General features: G+C 45.4%; 1 protein-coding gene across 2 annotated transcripts; it reads left to right on the top strand.

Annotated features, from left to right (window-relative positions):
* Nucleotides 1-260: 260 nt before the first annotated feature.
* On the top strand, nt 261-13,927 carry COX6B1 (cytochrome c oxidase subunit 6B1). Of its 2 annotated transcripts, none has more exons than XM_073601709.1 (4): nt 261-417; nt 3,195-3,308; nt 9,172-9,272; nt 13,704-13,927. In XM_073601709.1, the coding sequence occupies exons 2-4, from the start codon at nt 3,203-3,205 to the stop codon at nt 13,755-13,757; spliced, it is 261 nt and encodes an 86-aa protein (XP_073457810.1). In that variant the 5' UTR covers nt 261-417; nt 3,195-3,202; the 3' UTR covers nt 13,758-13,927. The 2 variants fall into 2 exon arrangements, with proteins under 2 accessions (XP_073457810.1, XP_073457811.1); XM_073601710.1 differs by having other exon boundaries at nt 269-417; nt 3,198-3,308.
* Nucleotides 13,928-14,298: the final 371 nt, after the last annotated feature.

Raw genomic sequence — 14,298 nt, 5'->3', positions numbered from 1 at the left:
TTTTAGTGCGGACTAGAGTCAGCAGACTCGGAGGAATCACTGAGGGAGTGCCCAGGGCCGACATTCCCCTCACGGCCCCTCCTCGCCCTCAGAGATGTGACTTTCCACACATACAAAATGGCGCCTGACCAATTCGCCCTAGTAACAGAGCCCGCCCGGGCCAATGGGAGCCGCGGCCCGCGCTAAACCCCGCCTCCCGCACGGGCGCGCAGCCTATCGGAGGCCACCGGGGCGCGTGCGCGCTCTGACTGCAGTGAGCTGCTGAGGGAGGACGTAAGGGACGTCCGTACGTAAAGTTGCGGTGCCCTTCTACCGTGCCCTTAGCGTAGCGTGACGTGTTTCCGCCGGGCTCTAGCTGCACTTCCGGTCTCTGAGAGAAGTGACATTGAAGAGGGGTGTACGGACTGCGAGGCTGAGGTGAGAGGCCCGGGGCGTGAAGTAGGGGGGAACTAGGAGGAAATACGTTATATATAAATAAGAATATAGTCTTTGCGTCACTATTTTAATAAAAAAAAAATATATATAAGTGTGTGTATACAGAGAGGTCTATGGTGGGCTGCCATTCCTGTCATAGCAACCAGGCAGGTGACATTTTTACACACCTTTCCCCCCCTGACAGAGGGAGACTTCTGAGTGACATGTGGTTCTCTGGACACTCACCCTGGACAAGCATGCTGCAAGTGAAGGCAGGGCGCCTCACCCCCCCCCCCTCACCCTTTCTCTCCCCTCGTATGGAGTCAGTCTCACAGAATTAGCGATCAATCGATTGATTTGCACCTCAGGAAATGTCTAAATTATAAGGGAGCCCTCTGTCCATCCAGGAGGAAGTGACATGTTCCCTTTATAGCGCCCCCTGGTGGTGGTGGGTTTGTCGGAGGTCTAGGAAATAGCGGGTACTTCCGGGTATGGGAGAGCATGTGACCTACCCGTCTCCCACCTATTGGGAGATGGGGGGGCCATCTCCCGTTTGGTGGCGGGGGGGTCACCTGTTGGGGGAAGGGCGGGTCGTCTCCCGTTGGTGGGGGGGTCACCTATTGAGGGAAGGGGGGGCCGTCTCCCATTGGTGGCGTGGGGGGGTCACCTATTGGGGGAAGGGGGGGCCGTCTCCCATTGGTGGCGTGGGGGGGGGTCACCTGTTGGGGGAAGGGCGGGTCGTCTCCCGTTGGTGGGGGGGTCACCTATTGAGGGAAGGGGGGGCCATCTCCCATTGGTGGCGTGGGGGGGGTCACCTATTGGGGGAAGGGGGGCCGTCTCGTGTTGGTGGCGCGTGCGGGGGGGGTCACCTATTGGGGGAAGGGGGGATGTCTTCCGTTGGTGGCGGGGGGGTCACCTATTGCGGGAAGGGGGGGCCGTCTCCTGTTGGTGGCGGAGAGGTCACCTGTTGGGGGGAGTCTGAGAAGTAGCCTGCTTTCTATGGGTGGAAGTGGCTGCGTTTGGTAGGGGGAGGGGGCTTTTCAGATGGGGAGGAATCTGGGGAGTACCTGTGTTCTGAGGGGGAAGCCTCCAATGGGGGAGGGGGGGGGGTCTGTGTCCTTCTAGTTCAGGGATATGCAATTAGTGGACCTCCAGCTGTTGCAGAACTACAAGTCCCATGAGGCATAGCAAGACTCTGACAGTCACAAGCATGACGCCCAGAGGCATGATGGGACTTGTAGTTTTGTAACAGCTGGAGGTCCGCTAATTGCATATCCCTGTTCTAGGGGTATGTGGGCTGGCTCCAATAGGGGAGGGGTGAGGGGCTTTTTTTTGATTAGGGGGAGTCCTAGGTGTAGCCTGTCTTCTGTGGGGGGTTGTCTCCTATTGAGGGAAGGGGGTTTGGCTTATTTCCTATCGGTAAAAGGGGATGTGAACCTGTCTCCTATCAAAAGGGGCTGTCTCTTGATGTGGGAGGAGTCTGGGAAGTAGCCTGTGTTCTATGGAGGGGAGCCTTGAATAGGTGAGAAGGGATGCAGAGCTGTCTTCTGTCAGGGGGCTGGATCCAATAGCGGAAGGGTGAGGGGTTATGCCCAGGAGAAGCCTGTCTTCTTTTGTGGGGGTGGGGAGAATTGGGTTCTGTCTCTTGACGGGTGAAGAGTCTGGGAAGTGGCCTGTTGCTATAGGGGGTAAGGAGGTTGTCTCGTGATGGGGGAGGAGTCTTTTTGGCCTGACTCCTATAGGGGTGGAGTCTGTGTCCTGGGGGATAGAGGCTGGCTCCAATGTGGGAGGGGGCCCGTCTCCTGTCAGGGGAAGGGGGCTGCCTGCAATTGGGGTGGAGCCTGTCTCCTGTTGGCATGGCCCATCCCCCTGGCTCTATATGGGCAAAGTGACAGATTCAGTGGAGTCGTTTCCCATGTTGCTCATGACTTGACGCGGACTGTCACCCCGGGTGACCTGCTTATTGCTGCAGCAAATGTGATCACTTTAATGGGACCATCTGTGGCTGTCCTAAGGCAGCTTCACGAACAGATGTTGGCTTTCATTTATTAACATGTTAATGTCATAAGGCCTGTAACTGCTTAGAAATTATTAGCTGGAGTTTGGCTTCAGTTAGTGAATGCAAATCTGCTAGTCCATCTAACTCTCCCCTCCTCCCAGGCTGGCAGTGCTGCTGTTTATGGGTGCCCCCTGTGCTCTTTCATCCAGAGTGGGGAGGTGTCTTGGGCTCCATTCACACCAATGCGTTTTGTCATGCTTTTTGCAAAAATGCAGGACTTTTGTTTTTTTTTCTTTTTTAAATGTGGGTTCCTTTTGGAACGTGTTCACATCGATGCATTTTTGTGCCTTTGTGTTTTTTGGAAAGGGCCAGGGACTTTTTTAAAGCACAAAACGGTGTGTTTGTTTGGTTCAGTCAATTTCAATGGAGAAGCTGCAGACTGGCATGTAGTGCCTTTTTTGCCGCAATTTCCCTCTTAAAGTCTGCTCGGCAACAAATTTCTCCCCCCCAAAAAAATTTATAAAACGCAAATTGTGGTAAAAAAAAAATGCAGACACGCTTAAAAGCAACATGCATAGATGTAAATTGAGCCTTACTGGACAGATCACCAGGTGAAAACGGGAAAAACAAAGAAAAGGAATGCAGCCACCACATTCAGTAATTGGTAAGCTGCAATATGACATGTTTGGTTTTGGGTTTAACACCACTTTAATGTACACAGTGATCTGTTAGTAATATTTGTTTAGATTTGCAGCTGTCTTAATTTGTTACTCCTTTTCAGCAGGCAAAATGGCAGACAACATTCGTACCAAGATTGAGAACTACAAGACCGCACCATTTGATGCTCGTTTTCCTAACCAGAACCAGACCAAACATTGTTTCCAGAACTACCTGGGTAAGATAATAAAAATATATAGATATAGATTGTTGTTTTTTTTTCTCCTACTTGATTGAATTGGGGGTGTTCTGTGCCTTTTAAAAATGATAATATTCCCTCAGATAAGCATTTTCAGGAGCTGATTTTATCACTGTCTGAGTATGCAGCTTCTTTTATCTTGTAATCCCTCCCTATGTTCCAGGTTATTCCGGTGCCATGATCATTGCCCCTGGTCTCCAGTTCCAGGGTGGCTCCTTCCTCTTACAGCATCCTATGGAGCCGCCCTTGTATGCAGGGTCTAAAATTAGTATAAAAATAAGTTGCGCTAAAAATAAACAATCACATTTAAAGTGACACAAACTAAGAGTGACAAATATTGCAATAATGATCATTCAAACAAATGTCCATATGCACAATTAAAATCAGATGGTGACGAGTGCATAAATGAATTGGTATATGGAGAGATGAATATAGATGAACAGCAAGATCCTCTAGGGTTGTGTATTCCAATGTCGATCATCATTCCCTGAGGATAAAATTTAAATGGAAAGAGGAAGACTGGACTCAATCTGAAGAAATGAACTCTATAAGTGGGAACCCTTACCAGAGCGGGTGGACCCCCTTAAGAGCAGAGTCAAACACACAAGCAGATTGAGCCCTCTGCAGGGACAGGGATGTCTTCAGATGCCTCCAAACCCTCGGTGTCTTCAATGATGAACAACGATCGCTTCAGCGAGATGCGGAAAAAGCCCGGCAGACAGACACTACAATCTGTAAAAAGACACACTCTGGCCCGAAGCTACAAGTGCAAAAAAAACGAAGGGGCTCCAATTGTGTAGCAACGTTAAAGTAAGCCTTTAATACTACAAGAACGAACGGTGACATCCGAAAAATAACATGTACAGAAATTTAAAAAACAGCTAGTTAAAAACGAACACCCGTGTACGGGGTTACATGTGGCGTCAGCACAAAGCACCGCCCTACATGTTTCCTAATACCTTACGTCTTCCTGTGGCGGGTCTCCTTCCCCTTGTACACATGTACCCACACCAGCCCCCCCCCCCCCCAAATATACCACAATAGAGGACCAAAATAATGGACCCAGACAAAGCTACAGACCATAACATACAGTATTTCACAAAAGTAAGTACACCCCTCATTTTTAATATACTTTATTATAACTTTTCATGTGACAACACTGAAGAAATGACACTTTGCTACAATGTAAAGTAGTGAGTGTACAGCTAGTATAACAGTGTAAATTTGCTGCCCCCTCAAAATAACTCCACACACAGCCATAAACCGCTGGCAACAAAAGTGAGTACACTCCTAAGTGAAAATGTCCAAATTGCACTCAAAGTGTCAATATTTTGTGTGGCCACCATTATTTTCCAGCACTGCCTTAACCCTCTTAGGCATGGAGTTCACCAGATCTTCACAGGTTGCCACTGGAGTCCCTTTTCACTCCTCCATGATGACATCACAGAGCTAGTGGATGTTGGAGACCTTGCGCTCCTCCACCTTCCGTTTGAGGATGCCCCACAGATGATCAATAGGGTTTAGGTCTGGAGACATGCTTGGCCAGTCCATCACCTTTACCCTCAGCTTCTTCAGCAAGGCAGTGGTCGTCTTGGAGGTGTGTTTGGGGTCGTTATCATGTTGGAATACTGCCCTGCGGCCCAGTCTCCAAAGGGAGGGGATCGTGCTCTGCTTCAGTATGTCACAGTACATGTTGGCATTCATGGTTCCCTCAACGATCTGTAGCTCCCCAGTGCTGGCAGCACTCATGCAGTCCCAGACCATGACACTCCCAGCACCATGCTTGACTGTAGGCAAGACACACTTGTCTTTGTCCTCCTCATCTGGTTGCCGCCACACATGCTTGACACCATCTGAACCAAATAAGTTTATCTTGGTCTCATCAGACCACAGGACATGGTTCCAGTAATCCATGTCCTTAGTCTGCTTGTCTTCAGCAAACTGTTTGCGGGCTTTCTTGTGCATCATCTTTAGAAGAGGCTTCCTTCTGGGACAACAGCCATGCAGACCATATTGATGCAGTGTGCGGCGTATGGTCTGAGCACTGACAAGCTGACCCCCCCCCCCCCCCCCCTACAACCTCTGCAGCAATGCTGGCAGCACTCATATGTCTATTTCCCAAAGACAACCTCTGGATATGATGCTGGGCATGTGCACTCAACCTCTTTGGTCGACCATTGCGAGGCCTGTTCTGAGTGGAACCTGCTGTATGGTCTTGTACACCGTGCTGCAGCTGAGTTTCAGGGTCTTGGCAATCTTCTTATAGCCTAGGCCATCTTTATGTAGAGCAACAATTCTTTTTTTCAGATCCTCAGAGAGTTCTTTGCCATGAGGTGCCATGTTGAACTTCCAGTGACCAGTATGAAAGAGTGAGCGATAACACCAAATTTAACACACCTGCTCCCCATTCACACCTGAGACCTTGTAACACTAACGAGTCACATGACACCGGGGAGGGAAAATGGCTAATTGGGTCCAATTTGGACATTTTCACTTAGGGGTGTACTCACTTTTGTTGCCAGCGGTTTAGACATTAATGGCTGTGTGTTGAGTTATTTTGAGGGGACAGCAAATTTAAACTTATACAAGCTGTACACTCACTACTTTACATTGTAGCAAAGTGTCATTTCTTCAGTGTTACAACTCAGTTGAACAACAGACTGAAATCGTTTAGGTGGGGGGGGGGGGGGGGAAGTAAAAATAAACTAAAATAATATGGTTGCATAGTGTGCACACCCCTTAAACTAATACTTTTGTTGAAGCACCTTTTTGATTTTATTCCAGCACTCAGTTTTTTTGGGTATGAGTCTATCAGCATGGCACATCCTGACTTGACAATATTTGCCCACTCTTCTGTGCAAAAACACTCCAAATCTGTCAGATTGTGAGGGCATCTCCTGTGCACAGTCCTCTTCAGATCACCCCACAGATATTCAATCGATTCAGGTCTGGGCTCTGGCTGGGCCATTCCAAAACTTTAATCTTCTGGTGAAGCCGTTCCTTTGTTGATTTGGATGTATGCTTTGGGTCGTTGTCATGCTGAAAGATGAAGTTCCTTTTCATGTTCAGCTTTCTAGCAAAAGACTGAAGGTTTTGTGCCAATATTGACTGGTATTTGGGACTGTTCATAATTCCCTCCTAGCTTGACTAAGGCCCTTTTCCAGCTGAAGAGAAACAGCCCCAAACCACGATGCTGCCAACACCATGCTTCACAGTGGGTATGTTTTTTTTTTTTTTGGTAATGTGCAGTGTTTTGTGCCAAACATATCTTTTGAAGTTATGGCCAAAAGTTCAATCTTGGTTTCATCAGACCACAACACATTTCCCCACATGCTTTTAGAAGACTTCTGATGTGTTTTTTGCAAAATTTAGCCGGGGCTTGGATGCTCTTCATAAGAAAAGGCTTCCGTCTTTCTGCTCTACCCCATAGCCCAGACATATGAAGAATACGGGAGATTGTTGTCACATGTACCACACAGCCAGTACTTGCCAGATATTCCTACAGCTCCTTTAGTGTTGCTGTAGGCCTCTTGGCAGCCTCCCTGACCAGTTTTCTTCTCGTCGTTTTTTTTTTTTTTATTTGAAATCGAAAAAAGTTTTATCGTATAAAATACAAACATTCCATGTAAAGACTCCACGAGCATTGAGAAGACAAACCGGGAATCATTTTACTCTACATAAAGTATTACTTGTCTAAATTTTCATCAATTTTGGAGGGACGTCCAGTTCTTGGTAATGTCACTGTTGTGCCATATTTTCTTCACTAGATGATGACTGTCTTTACTGTGCTCCATGGTATATCTAATTCCTTGGAAATTCTTTTGTACCCTTCTCCTGGCTGATACTTTTTTAACAATGAGATCCCTCTGATGCGTTGGAAGCTCCCTGCAGGCCATGGCTTTTGCTGTAGGAATGCGACTAAGAAAATGTCAGGAAACACCTACTAGAACAGCTGAACTTTATTTGGGGTTAATCAGAGGCACTTTAAATGATGGCAGGTGTGTACTGACTCCTATTTAACATGAGTTTGAATGTGATTGCTTAATTCTGAACACAGCTACATCCCCAGTTATAGGAGGGTGTGCACTTTTTTTTTAATTAACAGGGGTGTGTCTACTTTTTATATCCTTTGTGTGTGTTTTTATTTTTCTCTAAAGATCAGGTCCATCATTCTCACCTAGGAGAAGATGACCTACTCTGACCCGCAGACCCCACTCATGCGCAGTAACTGTTGCAACATTTCTTCACATGCACACAGTCCTGCAAAGCTGCCTCCTGGGGTTTCTACGAGACTCATCCCATCTCTGTATCTTGCACACGGGCAGAGGCAGCACTGGATCTCTTCCAGTTTACTGGCAGGGCCCGTGGTGTGTCTGCACATGTGCACTGGGTTGGTGCAGACGCATGGCGGGGTAGACCTGGCGAAGATCCCTGCAGCATTTCTGCTTGCACCAGATACAAGTGCAAGATGGCTGGCCCAGAGAGGAGCAATGTAAATTGTCTAAATTGGCCCTAGTATTTGAATTTGAGTTAGGCAAATTAGATTGTAAGCTCCTTGAGGGTAGGGACTGATGTGAATGTACAATGTATATGTAAAGCGCTGCGTAAATGGACAGCGCTATATAAGTACCTTAACCACTTCCCGCCCGACCTATAGCAGAATGACGGCCGGTCAGTGGTTCCGTTATCGTGACTGGGCATCATATGATGTCTTGCACGATAACAGCCGCCGCGCGCTCGTCATCGCGGGGATCGATGGTGCGGTGTGTCAGTCTGACACACTGATCTCGGTAAAGAGGGGGGGTCTGTGCTGATTATCAGTGTATCTCGCCCAGGACCACCAGGATGGCCATCCACACTGGACCACCAGTTATGCCCCCCCAGACCAACAGGGAAATGGAAATCTGTGCCAAGGCAGCTGCCAATCAGTGCCCACTCACAATGACTGCCAGTGCCACCAGGGATGCCTTGCAGTGCCGCCTATCAGTGCCACCCATAAGTACCCATCTTTGCAGCCTTTCAGTCCCCATCAGTGTCGCCTATCGGTCCCCATCAGTGCTGCATATCAGTGCCACCCATCTGTGCCGCCTATCAGTGCCCATCGTTGGTGCCTGTCAGTGCCACCTCATTGGTGCCGCCTTGTCAGTGGCCATCAGTGAATGAGAAAACTTATTTATCTACAAAATTTTATAACAGAAACAAAAGCAAAACTTTTATTCAAAATTTTCTGTCTTTTTTTTTTTTTTTTTTTTTTGTTTAGCAACATATCAAAACCGCAGAGGTGATCAAATACCACCACAAGAAAGCTCTATAAAATGATAAAAATTCTGTTTGGGTACAGTGTAGCATGACCGTGCAAATGTCATTTAAACAGCGACAGCCTAGAAAGCTGAAAATTGGCTTGGGCAGGAAGGTGTATAAGTGCCTGGTATTGAAGTGGTATAATAATAATAATAATAATGTAGGGAAAATTCTTCCTACAAGTAAGACAACACTGAACTCAATTGACTAGAAAGTTTTGTCTTTTATGTTTATTCAGGGATACGTTTTTGGATTTATACAGGTTATTTTCCGTGGTAAGGTTAAGGGTGGGCGATCAAGTTTTAAGGTCTGTTTATAAAAAAAAAAAAAAAAAAAAAATAGTGCGTAGGGCTCCACTAAATGAGACCTGCACTAACGCCAGCAACCATTTAGGAATGTTATTGGTCACATTACAGTTTTGCTTGCTGTCTGGTTTCTCTTTTACGCTAGTGTATTGCATTGGCTGCTTTTGCTCCTTTTTTGCATTGTGAATAAGATGACCTGCAATTCTTACCAGTCTGTTTGATGCTTTTCCTTGTAGATTTTCATCGATGTGAGAAGTCTTTGAATTCGAAAGGACAGGATCCCTACCCATGTCAGTGGTATAAAAAAGTATACCAGTCCATGTGCCCCAACTCCTGGGTAAGTCCCTGGATCTTCTCCTGGTCACTTCAAGTTTTGGATCAAGGAAGCAGGCTTAGGTCTTGTACACACAGGCATAACTTTTAACATATGCCCATGGGAGATCTGTGTTTGCCCTCACAGGGATGCACTGGTTTACCTTGCATCCCCATGCAGGCAGTCCCATTCATGTCGGTGGGGATGCAGCAGCTGCACACACTGCTCACAATTTGACAACCATGCGAGTGAAATTTAAATGCAACTGCCTGCATAGCAATGCATGAAACACCTGTGCATCCCTGTGCAGTCAAGAATGGCTTTTGGGTGGGTGTACGCTATAGTACGCTGAAGTGAACGAGGCCTTAGAAATCCAGTATAATTTGGCTGCAATGGAACCACAAATCCCAGAATGTCAATTGCCTCAGAAGAGTATGGGTATTGCTATCTGCAGAATGAAATTTATTTTTTATTTATTTATTTTTTTAAAGCAGAACTTCACCTAAAAAGGGTATTTCTGCTTTTCCTGCTCCTCTTCCTTCCCTCCCTGTATTGGAGGTAATTTTTTTTTTTTTTTTTCTTCCTGGAATTGAGTACCTATTTATGGCAGGTGCCTGCTCCCACTTCTGCATGGCTCGCTTAAGCAAACTGAGCAGAAGTTTGGCACCGCTTCTTCCTGATCACAACCTCACAGGTCCATTTAGAAAGTGCAGAGCAGCTCGTGCATGCATGGTGGAGGGCTAAAATCAGAACCAACTTCCCACAAGCAAGATGGTGATGTTGGACACCTGGTGAAGAACCAGCCGAGGTGATGCATGCTGGATCCCTAGCTTAGTAAGTCAGCAGCTACAGTATTTGTAGCTGGTGACTTTTAAAGTTTGTTCAAAGGACCTGTGCTCCTTTTTAATGTCGGCGCTATAAATAAAATGTGTCTGAATACTGCTTTAAAGATGAACTGCAGTCTGCTCACATAATTTGTAATAAAAACATCTTTGCCATTCTAAAGCTTCCCTCCAACCACTTTGCATATTTTTATATATACCGTGATTCTGTACTTGCCAAATATGCTGCAGAAATCTCCCTCCATGGAGTCTGGCGGCAACCATTTTAACTGTGGGCAGCTGAAGCTGCTGCCTGTTCACTTCCTGGATTTACACATAGTCACAGCTCTCATTGGCCCTCTTATGACTCATCCCCCAGAACCAAAGACTGCCGCAGGATTCCTAGAGGTCAATTTGCGTTTGATTAGCTAGTAGAAAACACTCGGTCCTCCATGACCACACAACTCCCAATGGTAACATAAATGAGAAACAAAATGCTCCTAATGGTGTAATTAAAAATAAAAAAAATCTTTTTTTTTTTTTTTTATATTTAAAAATTACACAGTAGTACAAGTATAAAACAGTCATCAAGCTTGAACTCTCAGAACGCTTTCACTGTGGTCAAGCTGATGGCGTGTGACATTGGTATGGAAAGCTGTGACCTACGTGTTTCGTCCTCAGAGGGTGACGATACTGACCATTATATTCTCTTGAAAAGAGTTACTTTTAACATTCTTCTGCCCACCCTTTAATCTGGATCTGCCCCTTTGCTCATGGAGAATGTTCCCCATCAGCTTAGAGTGGAAGACTTTGCTCTAACACTCGTCCGTCCTTACGACAATCTTGATTTGCCAATTTTTATAAATGTAATGTCTCCTTTCAGCTTACAACGAACAGCTACCACAGAACCCACTTAATATATTATAATCAACTATCATTTCTGATGAATGTTTTGTTGGGTTCATTAGATATAGTTCTCAAACCTAGCCTCCAGGCATATTCTCTCTGCTCCTTTTCATGTTTTTGTCTTCCTTTGTTGAAGGTGAAGTTCAACTTTCAGGGAAAGAAGCACATATTTTTGCTGTGTGTGTATGTATATGTGTGTGTGTGTGTGTGTGTGTATATATATATATATATATATATATATATATATATATATATATATATATATATATATATATATATATATATATATATATATATTATTGTGTGTGTATATCTCTATCTCTCGTATATACTTGAGTATAAGTCGAGTTTTTCAGCACGTGTTTTTTTTTTTTTTTTTTTTTTTTTGTGCTGAAAGTGCCCCCCTCGACTTATACTCGAGTCAAGCACTTTTCTGCAGCAAAAAAATTCATTTTCTGAACCGAATTTGGGGCCCCGTATCTCAGGGCCACTTTGTGCTAGGAACCCCAAATTTGGTGTGCAAACCCAGTGGAACTGGTACCACAACATATCCAAAGCTGGGGTTCCTAGCACCAAGTGGCCCCGAGATACGGGGCCCCAAAATCGGTTCGGAAAATGTCATTCTCTGCTGCAGAAAAGTGCTTGACATTTTCTGAACCGAATTTGGGGCCCCGTATCTCGGCGACACTTGGTGCTAGAAACCCCAGCTTTGGATATTTTATGGTGCTAGTTCCACTGGGTTTGCCCACCAATTTGGGGTTCCTAACACTAAGTGGCCCTAAGATACGGGGCCCCAAAGTCAGTCAACTGTGTCCATCTGCAGCAATGTCATTTCGGGACCCTTTGGGTTCAGAGATCCCAAATTTTGACTGCAGCTAGGGGGCATCTAGGAACCCTTAACTACCGAGTTTGAAGTTCGGGGGACCTATGGCTGCAAATGGGCACAGTGAGGCTGCAAATGGGCATTGTTGACCCTCTTTTCCACTTACAGTAGCTGTGCATTTCTCACCCTCGTCTTATACTCGGGTCACTAAGTTTTTCCCTTTTTTTGTGGTAAATTAGGGCCTCGACTTATACTTGTGTGTTGTTTTACTAGCTTTCCTAAACTTCTACTTGATTAGGATCACTGTAGCCATCAACAGATTTACAGGACAAGTCCATCCAAGGTTTGTTTGGCTGTACTTTTCCTATGGATAACAGGAGTGCAGTTCGTTTTGCACTACTGTGACCCGTTTTCAGCAGAGAGCGGACTGCTGGCATCACAGGAATCGGTCCAGGCACCGTGTTATCCCAAGAATGGGAGTCTGGATCTGCCAGGTGCCTGGACTGATGCCTGTCTCAGGCTCTCAGCGAGCCGCTGAGAGCCTGAGATAGGCCGCTCCCCGCCCCTCCAAAGCTCAGCACTCCAGTGAGTGAGGAGGGAGCAGAGGAGAGATGCTGATTGACAGTCACCAGCTCACTGCTCTGGAAGCAGAGAGAACCGAGCCATCTGCGATGTTCGATCGCTCGGTTCTCAGTGCAGGGGCACCAGGCGACAGATGCTGCATCCACCGAGGTAAGTATGATGGAGGAAACCCCCCCCCAAACCCATACTTCTCTTTTAAATCTATTGAAGTCTCAGTGTTAAGCATTCTCTTTAGCCGATTGAGGACTTCTTCTATGTAACATTGCGGTGTCTCTCCTGTAGTAGGGGTCTGGCTCTTTTTTTTGTTCACTACATGACTGACAGACTGTGGCAGCACCACAATTGCCTCCTATGTCTCATGAGGAAGTGGAATGAAACACGATGAGCTTTTCTCATTCCTCAACTGTGGAACTCTTCTTGAAGGAAAAAAAGGCTATACTTGCTGTTCATATTATGATTATGTAGTGAGGGTTGGGGGGTCCTGTATATGGACACTCGTATAAAGTTTTCATAACCTGTTTAAATCAAAATGAAGTCTGCATTTTTATTTTTTTAACTAGATTTTATTTTTGCTCTGATTTTAATGGAAAACAACATATTACATAATACTTGGTTGTACTCAGGGATATTTCCATTTTGTGATTCTGTTGGAGAAATCTCCCCTTGCTTCTCATTCATGTGACAGATTGCCAGGATGGGTGCTGTTTTTCTAAAAGTGGAAAGTGAAGCTGATTGGTTACTATGCACAGCTGCACCAGATTCTGAGTGCTCCAGTTTTAGTAAATCTTAGCCCATGTGAGCAAAAATTTTAATACATGAATTGGTTCTAAAAAAAATATCTACAGTGTGGTTGGAGTTGGGCTTTAGCTGCTTTATTTAAAGGATAAGTTCATTCATTTATCGTTTCCTGTGAATGCACCAACTGCAACTGCTGACGGCTTGTAGTTCTGAATGGAGTGTGAGGTCACTGGTGAGCGGCCTTGTAGTTCAGCCACAAGCCCTGCAGCTTGTGAACAGTCGGCCCCTATACAGTTGTGAGCTGAAAGCTGCAGGGCTTGTCTGCAGGAGCCTGACATTGACATTGTACCCCTGATCCACTGATCACTGGTGCAATGCTTTCCAGGCTCCTTGGGGGAAAAATAAAAAAAATGCAAATTTTTTTTTTTTTTTTTTTCTTCTTCTGCAAAAATGTGTTTTGTTTTTATTTTTTTTTTTTTCAAAAGGTGAACTTTTCCTTTTAACATTCATGTATTTAGATATTTGCTGGTCCTGTAAGTATAAAGCATTGTTGATGTTTCCTGACCTGTTGTGTATTTGTTCCAGGTGGAGAAGTGGGATGAACAGAGAGACGCGGGCACATTCCCGGCCAAAATCTGAAGGGTCTACGTTGGACTTGTGAAGTTTATTCCTGTAATCTTGAATGTTCATGCCGGACCTGATATTTCTGCTGGTTTTGTCCACCTAAATTTTGCTTCCGTTGTAAATCAATGGAGGAGCATCCAGTAACTTTTTATTTCTATGTCAATAAAACATGAAAATTATTCAGATTGGCTTTTGTGTTAGGGTGTTTGTGTGTGGTGTGTTTGTTTGTTTTGTTTTTTTTTTGTTTTTTTTCCTGCACTGGAATCTGATTGCATGCGATCTGTTTCAGCCAATCGCACTGCGTTTTGCAGCCTGTTTTTGGGTTTGTCGTTAACCTAACATTGACACCAGCAGTAGTTCATATGCACGGAATGTGATGTGGTGCGGGAAACGCACAGGCATTGCTTTGAATCCCACACCGTTTCAGTGTCAAATTAGAGTCTAAAGCTCAAAACCCTTTTTTTTTTTTTTTTTTTCTTTTCTAGTTGTGATAGAGTGCAGAAGGATTAGAACACCTGTTAGTTTTCATTGCTGTCTGTGCCCTCATTAGGGAGAC

The sequence above is a fragment of the Aquarana catesbeiana genome, linkage group LG10 (genome assembly GCF_042186555.1).
Source record: "Aquarana catesbeiana isolate 2022-GZ linkage group LG10, ASM4218655v1, whole genome shotgun sequence".
Classification (NCBI taxonomy): Eukaryota; Metazoa; Chordata; class Amphibia; order Anura; family Ranidae; genus Aquarana; species Aquarana catesbeiana.
This window is presented reverse-complemented; position numbering and strand designations above follow the sequence as displayed.